At 32.3% G+C, this 15,801-nt stretch overlaps 1 protein-coding gene across 1 annotated transcript; it reads left to right on the top strand.

The window, feature by feature from the left end:
- The first annotated feature begins 931 nt into the window (after positions 1-931).
- On the top strand, positions 932-9,976 carry LOC141461725 (uncharacterized). Its single transcript, XM_074143001.1, has 6 exons — positions 932-2,281; positions 4,737-5,078; positions 6,514-6,792; positions 7,275-7,522; positions 8,460-8,810; positions 9,455-9,976. Exons 1-6 carry the CDS (start codon positions 1,067-1,069, stop codon positions 9,834-9,836), a joined length of 2,817 nt encoding a protein of 938 aa, XP_073999102.1. The 5' UTR covers positions 932-1,066; the 3' UTR covers positions 9,837-9,976.
- The last annotated feature ends 5,825 nt before the right edge of the window (positions 9,977-15,801 follow it).

Raw genomic sequence — 15,801 nt, 5'->3', positions numbered from 1 at the left:
AAAAGATCTAACCCATTTCCGTACCATTCCACTGCTCGTAATGTTTGCTCAATAAACTTTACTGATCTCACGATGAATTTCAGCTGGTTTCACACCATTAGCACTAAGAAAACGAAATAAAGCACGTATTCCACCGTCGGCGGTGGCATTTTAAATACAACCAAACGTAAACAGGGTCGGATGTTCCCGTAATAAAATCAGGTTTTTTCCTGACAGATGTAGGTTTATAGCGCGCATGTGCCAAATGCCGATTGCAGCACTGCAGCGGCCGAATTTGAAAACGGTAATTACTTTTAAAAAACACGCTTCGTACATATCAGAAATTAGCAAGAAGTTTTAGGGGTGCATGTATTCTTTGGTGGTTCCATAGGTCTATTGAGGTGTTAGTTTATGCGGTACTATTCTTTTTACTTTTTCCTGCCAGCTTGTTGAGTCTTTAGACATTGTCAGTTTTTCATTTAGTGCTCCAGTACTTACGGTTTTGGATTTTGTCTCGGACAGTTTGCCGTAAAGCCTCATTCGAGTCATATCATGGCCTGTACCTGCCTTTCTTTTTAAGATCTATACTATAATTTTTAATTTTTTAACTAAGATCAAGAACATTTTGTCCTTGGATTTTACATGGAGCACAGTGTAGCTTCTTCAGCGGTACTGTTTTTTTATTTGAAGTTAGATATAATATGTGCACAGTATTTGTTGTGTAAGGAATGTGGTCTAATATATAAATAATATGGCGTTTTGGAGGCGTAGCTCCGAACAGACTACCCTTGAAAGTTTTTTGAACAGTAGCGTATAGGAACTCTTGAATTTTTGTACACCCTATTATTTTATTTGCCACACACTACGATATACTATATATATTTTTTTGTTTCAGATCTATTCATAATTTTTGTTTACAGAAGAACTTTAGAAGAACATCCAATTCCTTTCTTTTGGATTTAAAAAAAGAATTTAAATAAATCTACTTTTTCACGAAGTAAATGTGGTATAAAATGAGTTGTGAGAAAAATTTAAAAAAGTAAAAAGGAAATCCTGGTGGCGGGGGTGAGGAAAAATTTAGTTTTTAATGGCTTCAGCAACAGCTACCCTACTAACTATGACTTTAAAAAGTAATAGTACTTTAAATGAAAACAGTAACAGCTATGAATTTACAACCAATAATAAAAAACGACGTAAACAATCCAAGCCATCGCGTATACAATCAACAGATGAGAATAGTTATCAACAATATGCTACAACAGCTGCAACAATAATGCAACAACAACAAACTTGCAGCAATACAGATATTAGATCAGAGTTGCAACAGGGTTCAACAACGCTAACCCAAAGTCAACAAGAGATAGATGAAATGGATTTAACATTTCCATTAAATCTATCTTCATCAACAACAAATGCAACATTAAAAGATGATGCTACTACAATAACTGCAACAACGCAACAAACAACTACATTTTATGGGAATTATTTAACAAATCAGTTATCACAACAAATTATATTACCAAATTTTAAAAGATTATTCAATAATAGTATGCAACAAAATAGCAATATTGCTGGAACAAATGCTGCTGCTGCAACAACAATAGATAGTGCAACACATCGTATATTCAATCCAGAAGCGTTTTGTGATCTATGCAACAAAGAATTTTGTAATAAATATTTTTTAAAAACACACAAAGCGAACAAGCATGGTATTTACATGGAGAATTTGACAAATATAGAGTTGCCAATGTTATCGAATTATTATCCTATTGTTGCAGCTGCTACAGCGTCAGCTGCAACAACTACAACTGCAACTGCAACCATAACAACAATAGCTCAGACTAATACAACAAAAAAAATGCAACAAAACAGCAGTCCTAGTCAGTCAATTTTGACTGTTAAAGCTAACAGTCTACAGATGAACAATTTGACAGCCAGTTCAATGCGAGCTCTGTGCAATATCTGCCAACGTGAATTCTGTAACAAATATTTCGTACGTAGACATAAAGCGAAAATCCACGGTATCGTTGAGCAAGTCGGTGATGATGGTGTCGAAGATTTGAATTCCATTCCTGGACCCTCAGGAGGTGAATTCATAAAAAAAGAATTGACGCTGGAAGATGAACTTGAGCAGTCAACATCAATGAATAACAGTCCACATCAAGCTTTGAGCTTACTGGTAAGCTCATGGTCAAATGATGAATCTAAGGATAGCTCGAAATCACCGGAGAGGATTACCAATAAAAAATCTGGCAGTCAAATCAATGCTTCGTCCACAGCTTTCTGTGAAATTTGTTGCAAGGTAAGTAGTTAGGAAGTTCTTTTGATTGTAGTTAGAGATAGTCTGGCAAATAACCACAGCATGAAGTGTTTTTGGCTGACTAAAATGATTTCTAATCCACGTCTGGCTATGATTAAAGTATCTTAGCTGTAGTTCCTGTTACTGGTAGCTGACATGGTTTCAGAACTTCAATTTGCGAATCTTCTGAAGTAGCGGGGAATCCAGCGGTCGGTAGGCGACCCTTGTCGGTCAATATTATTACCATTGATCAGAGCCGCATCTACGCTCAGCCAAGTTGGGTCGGCCCCATGCTTAAAAAGTATTCATATTATATTAGCAATTTCATACTTAAAAATATTATTTTCTCTATAATCTCAATGTAATAATAAGCTATAGAAAATCATTCTATATATTCAACAGTATCTATTGCACAAGCGAGGGAAGTTAAGTTTTCATTCACATAAGTTAAAATTTACCCACAAAAGGGTATAATATACAAGTGGGCAAAAGGAAGATAAAATTAAAACGCTTCTCAAATGTTTAAATTTTTTTGTGATAAAATAATTTAGAAGTTAAAGTGTCTAAACGTAGGCATAAAAGTTACATGCTGATGGTTAAGCTAAGGATTAACTTAATGTTTCGAACAGTTTCAAATTTAGAAAAAAAAAAAAAAAAATTCTAAGATATATTTTAATTTTTACCCATAATTTATTCTGATTGTTGTTCTTACAATTGTTCCAATAAGCTGCAGTGATGGTAGTCTTGCTGTTAACTGCTTTTATATTAGGAAGTTTTGAGAAAGTAGTCTTTATTTTTCTGCAATTTTTAATTTCAGGATGTGTTTTTAAAAAAATATTCATCAGTATCGCGTGAAATAATTACCTCACATCACATCGTGATATTAGAACAACGAACAGAAGCTTTGTAAGTAAAAGTCAAATTTCTCTACACTAACTTGATGTTTCAAACTCTGAAGATGGATAAAAATCCGAATTGGAATTACGAAAAAGCAGGCATCTTATGACGAATAAACTCTCTGTTATTATCTAGTGTTGCGAATCCAGTCATGTAAAATTGTTTGCAATAAAAATATGACTATTTTTTTTGAAATTTTAAATAATGGACAATATTATATGTACTAACGTTTTAGGTGAAATTTTACTTTTAAAATAACTTCTTTTTTTTGTTGTTAATCTCTGTTTTGTAATAATCACGATACAGTGACTAACTTCGTGCGATGTGATGAATATTTTTCTGAAAACCTTTTCTCTGGAAATCAAATAAATTGCAAAAAATTGATAGATAACTTACTTTATACTTACTAATAGCTGGCGAGTAATCAATAGAAACATTACATACCATTGCCAGTTATGGAATCTGTAATTTTGTGTACATTAACCATTAATCTAAGTAAATCTTTTGAAAAAATAAAAAAAAATAAACTATATCTTAGTAATTTATAATTTGTTTCTTGATTTTTTCTGTTTAATAAATCTAAAAGTTTATCCAATATTCTGCAACTAGCCTTACTTTTAGTAGGTCCCTTTTATGTTTAAATTTAGCGCATTTATTTTGTAAAATATTTAATCGATTGCAGAAAAAAATTAATACAACACTTGAAAGAAATGTTTACCCTCCTTTGCCTAGTCTAGATGCTAATATCTTAACTCGGGGGTTAAAACTGAACTTTTCTCACCTGTAAATAAGCAACAATTCTTACATAATATTTTGTTTTTTGTGATACTAATTTAAATGAAAAAGGAAATGTATAAAAGATTTAAAAGAACGAGAGACCTACACAGATTCATTCTTATTTATTGTCAAATGAATTGTTTTAATACCACAATTGTTAACTTAATAATTTTGTTTTTTTCCTAAAGTTATTTTGCTCATTCTTGGAGTTTCTTCTCGCCTCTACTCCAAATTTTTTGCAAACGTAGCTGTAAAAAAAAAAAAATTAGTTTTAGTTTGTGTTTTTACACATTTAGCTTTAAATGGTGATGTGAACCTCAGTGTTTAACATAAAGAAACTAAACTTTTCTCTCCCAAATGTCGTTCCTGTTCTTTTCTTAGTTTGTCTGTAAAATTCGAAGGTAAACTTTATTTGCAACATTCGGAAAAGAGAGATTCTTTTGCAGTGCGGCGCATTACTTGGTGCTTAATGAAATATTCCTAATTTCTGATTTTGGTGAATTTTAAGTGCGGTATATGTTTTTCAGAGTTATGTTCACGGTAGCTGGAACTTATGTACTGGTGTACTGATAACACCCATAAAGTAACGAGTTGAATTAGTAATATGGACACCAGGTTCCAGGTGCACATGTTCTTGCACAGACATAAGATTGTCTAGGATTTTGTTAATTGTAGATCGAATCAACAAAATGAATGATATATCGTATTATTATTGCCTTAGTTAGTAGGTTCATTTTCCTTAAATTTGCACTTTATTCAATTCTGTTTTTCTATTTAATTCCAGGAATACTGTAATAAATATTTCTTAAGGGTACATAAACAAAAATGTCATGGTTTCAATAATGAAAAAACTCTGGCAACAAGCCAGCCAATGCCCTTGAACTTAATATTACGTGAATCGAACAGCGATGAAACTTCATCAACGAATTCAACTTGCAATCAAAATGCACCAGCAGGCAATTGCATATGTTCCATATGTCCAGCCACATTTCCAGACTCATATTTAATGAAATTACATTATGAACAAGTGCATAAGTTATTAAATAATGAGTATAGTGCTATCAATGAAAAAGAAGACAAAAATGAAGTGCAGAAATTACATACAATGATCATGAATCTGCAGCAGGTAAATATCTTTGCAAATATCATTGTTTCACAGCTTGGTCATATTTAAATTTTGAAGCCAGAACACAGCTATCTCTGAATTTTCCCCAAATTTTTCCAACATAACATTACGACTATTTTAAACGATGTTAAAACGTAGGATGGGTCTTTTCTCATGAGACACTGCAGCCAAAGAGGCTTTTCGTACAATTCCTCTGAATGTCACGTTGAATCTCCCCTCTTTTTAGATAGACCTACAAGATACGGAGACCTTCACTAGAGACTATATCATTAATTTTTCTCATACCTGAGGCCATTTTGGAACCAACCTAGTGTAAATCAAACAGTTCCTTTTGGATTGTGCTTAGTACAGTTATTGTCCATTCAGTCATTGTTCTTCGGGTTCAAAACAGTACTTGAGAAGAATCTGGTTGCCAGTTATACATAGTTATCCCATGTGCAAAAGTATCAATTCATAACTTGATTGCTTATTCTCATTTGCCTGACAACGGAAGTAAATAATATTTCTTCTTACACCGGGAGTGATCAGTGTGGAGGCACTGGCTCTTACTTCGTCTTGTTTCAAAAAGATGGATCAGGGACGCCAAGATTTATTTTATTTCTTGTAATAATACAGGAAAAATACTATCGGGTCTCGGAAACTAATAGGGTTTGAGCTATCTATTGTCTAAGTACCATATTTGTAAGCACTTTTCCAGTCCTCCCTTATTGCGGCCTCCAGAAAGGGCTCACCCTCCTGCTTCACCTACACAATTTTGAACTCCGGCCAATGAATTTGTAAGAGGCATTCTAACGTGTCCCTATCCGAGCTCGTAAGTCTCCTTTCATCACCTATTTGTCTTTAAAGGGTATACCGAAACTTTAGAAAGGATTAAGTGAGTCTTTAGTGGTAATTTATCTCCTAACACTGCTTTTTTTTTTGTTTTTTGCATGGCCTTCCTAATTGCTTTATTTCAAGATGTAGGAGCCTTACGCATGTTCATTTTTTCATAGGTACGTTAAAAATCCTTCTCACCATGTTGGAGAGGATAGAATACTAGTAATTCCACAAGTTAGCCTTCTTTTTTACTGCTTTTGTGGTCTCCGAATAGTTTGTGTTAAACATAATTTGTGTTTTAATTAATGGCTTCTTTGGTCTATTACATTCTATACTGGGCAAGATCAATTTACAAGTTTAATTGAATTTAAAAAAAAAGTAAAGTAATCGCCTATTTTTTCAGGCGGGGCTTAACGTCCAACTACCAATTAGGTGTCTTGGACGGAGGCGACTAGCAAACAAACTTTACTGTAAATTTTTTTTATTAACCATTAAATAAAATCCAAGGCCTAAGACCGGGAATCGAACCCAGTACCACAATACATATTAGCTTCGCAGGTCTCGCCTCTAACCTCTCGGCTACCGTGGCGCCTAATTGAATTTATTTTTAACTTTCCAGGAGCAAGAGAATTTCTGTTGTGAGATCTGTAATAAAGATTTGGGCAATCTAACATTACTAGAGAATCACATAGTTAAAGAACACTCTTCACTAGTCGAAGAATTGAGCAACGGTTTCAATTCGGATTATGGAATTCGAAATCAATTCTTAATCAATACTCAGGATAGTCATAAGAATTTTCTACCTCTTGGAAGTTTTATGGATGAAAAATTGACTGAAGATTCGGATCGTACAATACAGCATACACCGACTAGTTCATTTTGTGAGATTTGCAAAAAGGTAAGGTCATGTATGACCTAATTGTAGTGTAGGTGCAACACCGTTACTAGGGTGAAACAGTCTGGTATTTTCTACTCTTACAGAGTAAGATTTTTGTCCTAATCCCATTTCTTTAACCATTTTTTTTTAATTTAAATTATAAAAAAAAAAACTTAATTTCCGGCTGACGGATTACCAACCCGTATATGCTTTTGTCATACTTCTTTACCACTGCAAAGACTGTAAATTAATATCAATACAGTGTGTTATTATTTATTATTATTGTTATTATTATTTCTCTTTGGTTAATTGATAACCAAGAGAGATATGTTTCTAGCTAAAACGAGTGAGTTTAGAGTAAAATATATATATATTTATATACACACAATATGTTAAACAGTACAAACAAGCTTAGTATTCAAAGCAGAAAATGTCAGACTATTCTTACGCCATCTAGTCTATACCTTACTGCAAACAGCCTACAGTTCTCTGTGTTTTTGCAGGAGCTCTGTAACAAGTACTTTATGAAGACACATATGCAACGTATGCATGGGATATCTATCGAGAATGGTGCCCAGATTGGTGGCGTTGTATGTGACATATGCAACAAAGAGCTGTGCAGTAAATACTTTCTGCGGGTACACAAACAAAACTCACATGGGATTGTAGAAGAAAGTCTATTACCTCAAGTGAACGATATCAAACAGAGTCCGGATCCTTTGAAACCGCAAGACTCAGATCTGCAACATAGGTGAGTCCAAATCCTGTTCTAGAACCTTTTCTAACATCCTAAGGCTCCTTGCATCAGGCCATTGCTGGTCTCTGGTGGAAGATGGCCAAAGAAGCTGTGGTTCCAGATAAGCGATCGGCAATCTTTTTCTTATTATTGGCCTTATTGGCCAAGCTTCTACACATGCCACACAATCTACCACTTAATTTTTTTGAATTTTTTAATTGTAGACTTGGAAGTAGTTTTTAATTAAGCGAAATGTCTCAAGCGTTCTTTAAGAAAAGTTGGAAAACTAAATCAGGGGAGATCAGTACATTTCAACAGCTAATCTCCTCTAATTTAAATATCTCCATCGTTGATATTTCTCTCAATTGTATTGTAAGAAGAGTATTGAATTGTGTCAGTTTTAGCTTTTTCAATGAATTTAAAATTCATTTAATTTACCTAACAGTTTTTACTGTAATTAAAATGTTTACTACTTTCATTTCAAGTTCTTAGGTTGCAATGGTAGATATGTTTTTCTATATCTTTTGAAGCCTTTCACCAAGAAAGTTTAATTTCGATTATTAAATTGGCTAGAAAAATCATTAGTCGTTGAGGGTTAGACGCCCTTTTAGCTCAGCCATGGCAAAAAAAGCGTCTACTTCAGAATGAAAAAGTTGAGGCTTAGCATAAAAATGATGTCTTGGTATAGTTTGGCCTGGCTTAAGAAAGGGATTTAAAATGGGTCGCTCAATCAGCCATTTCTATTTGATTACCACAAACAAATTCTTTGTTTTTAAATCTATTCCTGGGGATCAGAAGGAAAATCATTAATCCCAGAAATTAACTTTTCTAAATTCATAAAGTAACCTTTGATTTCGTTTTAAATTCATCTGCTCTGGCTGTTAGCTGGCATATAATTTTTTGCCCACATGCTGGAAGTCTTGACTATATAGCTTCTGTTATTTGCTTGCAGGTACTTCAGCCATTTCACGGAAGTTTGCACTATCTGCAGCCGCAGGTTCAGGTCGGTGAAGTGGTTGAAAGCACATCTGCTGAATGATCACGGTGATGAAGGTCGCGAAAAATGGAAGGACATGCAGCGTACAGACAAGAAGACACATACCCCCAGCACCTCCTATCAGGAGCCCGCATTACAGAATAGCCTGCTCAGCCACAGCAAGTACCAATGCTCCTACTGCCCTTTCGTTACGCCTATCCTGGCCTTGCTATTGGTACACGAGCGCGGCCATCTTGCCCAGGAGAACCTAGATTCAATGGATGCTGCTTCCAGCGGTGAACCTCAGGAGACGTTACTAGGTTTAAGGTAATAATATAAAAAGCCATTCAAAGTATCTGGTTGACTACGATTTCATCCGCAGTTTGGATAAACATCAAAATATGTGCCTGTTTGGTTTCTTCTCTATATTGTAGCTTATTTAAGGTTTTTACCTCTTCTGTTCTGTTTGGTTTTATCTCTTCTGTTCTATTCTGTCTTGCACAGTTTTGTTTCCTGATCTGCTCGTTGGGAGGGGAATCTGCTATATATAAATATAGTTTTAGCATTTATACAAACAGAACAGTTGAATAAGTCTGTTGTTGAAAATTTGGTTAGGTTCTCAATGCTGCATAATCTTTGATTTTATCCAAAGTAGCAGGCATGTTTATTGCATCCGTGACAGGTTTCTGACTTTTATCCATCATCAGAGGTAGATTAATCAGTTTGGTGTTGAGATTTGGACTTCACATACTTTATCGTTTGCCAATAACGTGCGGACTCGCAGAAAGTCAGGGATACAATAAACATGCCCGCTACTTAGGATAAAATCAGAGTCTGCGGTTATTTAAAATAAAATTCTGTTCATCGTTCCTGTTCTCAACTTTGTAATTATGCCTCTAAGGAATATTTGGTCACGTTACCATCATATAAGGATTTCTTTTTCCTCATACAATAAATTATGATTTTTCTAGATGCCCCCGTTGTCAATTTTCGACGTCACAATTGGATGCATATAACGAGCACATGAATCAAATACATGGCGAGCATTGCCCACCATTGTTGAACCTGTTAAAGGACACCATCTTGCACATTAGTTCAACTAGCTTATTGCCTGCCGTATACTCGCTGCCTACATCAACTACTTTCACCAACAATATTGGTAATTGTGTTAGTAGTGTAAGTACAACTACTTCAACTGCAACAACTACGGCTACATGCAACCAACAATACATAATGCAACCATTTCTCTTAGAAGATCCAAGTTGTGCTTTTATAACCACACTGATTTATCTACCAGTCAAAGATCGACTCAGTCAACCGATTACTACATCATTTCGTTTAACTCCTACATAGCCTTAAATTTATTATTTTTTTGATATATATATATATAATTCAAAAATTCAAGTAAAAAGAATTAATTATAAATTTATTAAAAAAGATTATTTTTTACTACACAAAATAAAAAAATAGGTATAAAAAATACAATAATTCATCGCCATCTTTTGTAATTGACTAATCATAAAGTTACGAAATATAAAAATAAAATAAATAAATTCTGATTACAAAAAAAAGTAATACAAAAAATAAAACATTAGTTTGGGTCCATCAGTATAAAAGTTATATATTTGTTATTTTCTTAAAAAACTAAAAATAACATTTTTTTATTAAATGAATTAAAAGAGTTCCGATTTAAACTCGAAGAGATATTTTTGGGGATGAGAAAATTTTGGCCTAGGGTTTGGCCAGGATATCTGGCCATAGTTTCTAGAGCAGGTAAGAAAGAGCCCAGGATTTCTAGAACTACCCAGCAATGATTACCAGTTAGAGCAAATTTGATGCAGTCTGCTTGCTCCATCTGCACACAATACAACAGCCATTCTAGGCTCTCAGCTTCTTCATCTGTATCCCACCTTTAATGCTCCCTGTGATAGGAGTATGCTATAATTTAGCCAAGTTATCCGTCTAGTAGATCTGGTAAGTAGCCCGGGGTTTCTTTTATTCATGCCCTGAATTGATGGAGAGTCTGAGCAGATGTATTGCAGTCTGAGCCATCTGCTACATAACATCCAGATTAAGGCCTGAGCTTCTACAGCTGTCCCCTACCTGAAACGTAAATTTTCCTTGCCGTGTGAGGAGCATTCTAGATTGTGACCATGGTTCTAAGTACAGCTTCTAGACCTGATGTTTATTGCCGGCAGTCAGGCTTCTTCAGCTGCCACTACGTGAGTCCTACAAGGCTTCATGAAAGAAGTATCTAAAGACGAACCAAGTCACTAATATTTAATAACGCTAGTAAGTACACAGAGCTTCTAGACCCGTTTTGTATTGATGTCCAAACTGAGCAGATGCATTAGCAGTCGCTCCATCATTTGTAAGGTTTAATTTGAGCTTTTCCCCTCTAAATCATGTGCAATTTAACGAGAATATTTTAATTTTCAAAAATGCCCAGTTTATTAAAGACAAATAGTTCCAACTATAGTTTATACTATTACTGTATTATACATACATGGGTATTATTGTATTTATAGAAACTAAACATTTTGCTAACTATAGTAACGATAAAGTTCCTGAAAAAAGTTCTATACTAAAAATTTGTTGTAGGAAAACTATAAATTTAATAAAATAAATATAAACTACAAATGAAGTAAAAAAACAAGTAAATACTCCGAGTTTAAACAAAACTGACACCTCCGTCCATAAATTGAAAATAAAATTGCAGAAAAAAATAGTTCAATTTATTTAATTAAAATTCATTTATAAAGGCCATTAAAATTGTTTAAGCTGACTTTTATGAGATAATTTTTAATTAATTAACATATTTTTATTTTATTTAAATTTTCTTCAGATGAGGGTGAAATGCTGTGTAATAGAATGAAATATTTAATAAAAATAAACTCTTTCTGCGATAAAATTATATAATATATCGCATCCACGTTTAATAGAACTAATAAAGTATTTTAAAAAATGAGCAATAAATCAAAATTTATTATTATTTAGATTGAAATATAGGCGCTGTTATTATCTATTAAGATATCTTTCTCTGCTTCCTGTTTCTCGCTCATAGCATCGCTTTGCTTTGCAATCGTATAACTCGGATGGCGCATAATTTGGACTGTATTGAGTGAGCGTTAAAGAAATCCTTCTATTTTTCTTCTTTAGACTTGTCGGAAGGTGTGTATGGCTGGTATGATCTATCTTGTTGGAACAGAACGTCCAAAAATGGATTACTCAGAAACATTCTTGAGTAGATTCTATCTAGTTATTGTCAATAAACTTCATAAAACCCTCGGAAAACCCATCCTCCGATGAATTCGTGATGAATAAATGTTTTATGGTTCCAGTTCTCGTTCCAACCATGTCAAAATTTTTTTTGTAGAAGCACATGTCAGATGAATAGTTTATGAGAAGTTGGCAAACGTACTCTGAGATGGTTGCCTGTTTAAGTGTAAGTTCATGTAGCTCTATTCTAACATCTTTGTATTTTTTCATCTATCTGATGTTGGCAGCTAACGATAGATTTAGATACAGACTCGACATCTTCCTGTAACGCTTAAATAATTCACACGTCACATTTTTTTCAGGCCATATAGCCACTATTAAAATTGTCGAAATCAACAGCGGACAGTACGCTGATCAAATTACGGAAGTTGACACTCCAACAATAATAATTCTAGGCGAGCTCATGTGCAATCATTTGGGAACATAATGGAAGAAATATCCAAATATTTCTACTTTCTGCCCCGTTAAAATGTGAAGTTAAAGGCTGTATTTAACTAATTTTGATTCATTACAATTTCTAGGTACAGTTAGTACAAAATTTTGTACATTGTTAGACGGATTGTAAGATTTAAGATTAAATAACAGAGACAGTCATTCGGCTTCATGACTGCAAACACAAATGAGGTACAAATGTTTTGTAAATACTTATTATAAGAAGACCAATTGAGTCTTATATGTTCTCGGGGGGTGAAGTTGGTTCAAAAATATTTTACTTGACCAGTAAAAATTGTATGGTTTTTTTACTAGCTATTTAACTCAATTTGAGTCACAACAATAAAAGCAAAAAACTAACGGTTAATTTAATTTATTAATTATTTAGCGCAAATTATGTTGGTCTTTACACTTCAGGGGAGTTTTTTTAGTCTGTTAAAATGAGAAGTTGTTGTCTCAATATTATGTATCACTTTAATGAGAGGAAGAGAATGAATTTAATTTCACTTCATGTTTTAGGCGGAAAATACTTAATTAACTCACTTATTTTTTCTCATAAATGATGTACCTCCGAATCAGCAGTTCACCCTCAATAAATGTTTATTATTTCTTAATTTTAATTGCAAAAAATTAAATTTCAGTGTTAAAGAAGAAAAACTACAGGATTCCAAATATTTAAAAAAACATAACAAAAAATATAAAACTTCAAAGAGTAAAAAAATTCCTAGTCACAAAAAATATTAATATAATAAATATACATATAAATTTTGTATTTTATAAAATGCGGTTCAATGTTCCTATTTAAAATAAGTTTTAAGGTGGGATTTAAATATTTATACAAAGAATTAAATTATATTACGAAAAATATTAAGTAAAATAAAATATTAATTAAAAAAATATATATATATAGATTACAAAAAAGTATAAAAATGACGTCAATTCAAGATGGCGTCTTTAAAAAAAAAAAATCAGTCGCACAGTTTTGTCCTTAGAAATTCAAGTTCCTACATAATAGTTAATATCTAACTAATTAAAAATAATAAAAAATTGGACGCAAAAATCCGTGAGCTTTACTGTAGATAGCCATGGCTTATGTCCTTATGTCAGAGATTTTTGGTTACAAAGTTCCTTGGGCACTTTTTTTTTTTATTTTGTGCCACAAATAATGTGTTTCTTAAAGTTCCTTAGAAAAGATTTTACAATAATTATAAAATTGTTAAGTTGGCATTGTTTTAAAGTGAAAGTCATATGTTATAAAGAGATTTAAAGTCAGATCGGTTAAAGATAATATTTCGGTTGAGTTTACTTTTTTCAACTCTTTAGGCAAAGCTGAGTTGACTTTAACTTTGGGTCAAGCCCTAATGCACCAAAATTGAGTATTCGTAAAATTGTTCATAAATAAGTAAATAGAGGACTTCAACTTAATACTGACACGGACTGTAGTTACTCTGACTTTAATTTGATCGAAGATTTACACAAATTTCTAGCTGAATGATCTTTACCTGTTCAATTTGTGATTGAACTGCTTCATCCATCTTTATTTTATGAACACACTTTACCACAGACTAGTAACTTAAGCTGGGCCTCATATTTATACCCATTTAGAAGTTGACGAAAGCGGCTAGATTTGTTTTTTGATGAGAGATGACTTTCATTTTACGCAAGATGACTCTATTTCCTCAAATCCGTATTAAATTTTGAAATATACGAAAATTTACAAAAGTTTTTGTGAAAACTCACGGATTTTTAAGAAGACTGAATCCTAGTTAGGTTCAGCCCAAATTTTTTTTTTTTAATAAAAATTAAAAACAAAGAAAAATATATACTAATTAATTAATTAAATAAAATTAAAGTAAAATAACAAATACATAATTTATAGTGGCATTAAATTCGAAAAAAAGTTTTATGAAAATACGTGATACTTAGATGAGAAAATGAGAAATACTAAGAGAAAACAAATTAAAGTTCCTATTTAGCCTTGATTTAATTGAAAATTAAATTAAGAAGAAAAAATACTGAGCTAAATATAATCATTAATTAAAGCTAATTAAAAATCCAATTAATTTGTTAGAAATATTTAATTGAAATCTTAACAGAATTTAATTGAAATTTTCACCATCAAAATTTCTGCTCAAATTCCTTAAAAAAATTGAACTCTCAATTACTTTTTTCCACTTACTAATTAGTTTTTTAAAAAAATTAGTAAATTAAAAATTTTTGGGTTTACATTAAAAAAAAATTATGTCTGCTCTGAAATTAATTTTGAAGGCTTCGAAAATTTTATTGTGTCAAACGAGAATTTGGAGCTAAATTTTCCGAGTAAAACATAATGACAGAAATACCTGTAAGCTTTTAAAATAGCCTCGATAATATGGCCCTCACGAATACCCTTTCATTATTTCCAGTAATCTTCAGAATGCATATCCTAAATATCCTTGCCAAATTATTTCAAAATATAATCCTCACATTTACCCCTAAATAACCCCAAAAATTCCCAAACATTCCTTTCTCTAAAATGCCCTAAAAGCTTTCAAATCCCCTCATAAAACAGTACATTGTCTCGAAAAAATTACTTGAATAATGAAATCGGTTCTACCAAAAACAAATTTGGAGCCTCATCATCTTTTTTTTTTTGGAGCATTATTCCATAAAATACCAAAAATACAAGAAAAAAATTAATAAATAATTAAACAATTTTTTTTAAAATAAAATATCTAGGATATATTCTCAGGGTGACTCTTTTGGACATATTTTTGCATTATTAAAGTAGTCAAATTTATTAACAATCTAAAATGAAATTATTCAAATGGTATTAATATTAGTTACGATGTATTACATTAAAAATTGTCTTAACTAATTTTTATATTAATTTAATAATTAGAATTATAACAGTTACCCTAAGGGACTGCGTTATGTCTGGTTTTTACGAAATAACTTTATTATAGAATTTGTGTCTGAAATTATTGGCATGTGAAGTAGCTGGTGAATGAAGTGACTACAAGGAATAGGTGAATGAAATAGATGCTTTATGAAATAAATGGTGGATGAAATAGCTGTTAAAGGAAATAATTTGTATTAAAAAATTGGTGGTTGAAATTAATAATTTACTGGTGGAAATGGAGGGCTCTTGTAGCTCACCATTTTTATTAGGGTCGTTTAAGTTCTTGATCAAGATCTTAGCCCATTTTCATTGGGTTTAATTGATAAGCCATTTTTATTTGTTAACCTCACCCAAACTTTTTTTTTTTTTTACAAAAAGGAGTTTTTCCTCCAACATGTACGACTCATCTTGTCTTTACATTTAATTCTTCATCTTCTTTTATGAAATACCCAGGGTAACTGTTTTCTTTTATTTTTTTTTAACAATTTTACTTTTTTGTGTGTAATTTGCTATTTTTTTTTTTCAAACTCAAGGGCTTGTACGAAATCACATTCGGTTTTCTGGAGTTTACAAAGAGGAAAAATGAACCACTGGTTATTTTAGGTTATAATTTAGGTTATGACGGGTGAAGCTTTAGTTTTTATAATTCCATTTGACTTTTTTCTATTAAGTTCAGTAAATCACGATTTTGAATTTGGCATACAATTTTCCCCCACTGTTTGTGAC

This window comes from Rhodnius prolixus, unplaced genomic scaffold (assembly GCF_049639745.1).
Source record: "Rhodnius prolixus isolate KJV_2025 unplaced genomic scaffold, Rpr scaffold_12, whole genome shotgun sequence".
Classification (NCBI taxonomy): Eukaryota; Metazoa; Arthropoda; class Insecta; order Hemiptera; family Reduviidae; genus Rhodnius; species Rhodnius prolixus.
Note: the sequence above shows the minus strand (reverse complement) of the source record. Positions and strands in the feature narration are given on the sequence as shown.

Coding starts and splice junctions, on each gene's coding strand:
- LOC141461725 (XM_074143001.1), top strand. CDS start 1,067: ATGGCTTCAGCAACAGCTACCCTACTAACTATGACTTTAAAAAGTAAT. Junction 2,282..4,736: donor TCTGTGAAATTTGTTGCAAG/GTAAGTAGTTAG, acceptor ATTTAATTCCAG/GAATACTGTAATAAATATTT. Junction 8,811..9,454: donor GAGACGTTACTAGGTTTAAG/GTAATAATATAA, acceptor TGATTTTTCTAG/ATGCCCCCGTTGTCAATTTT.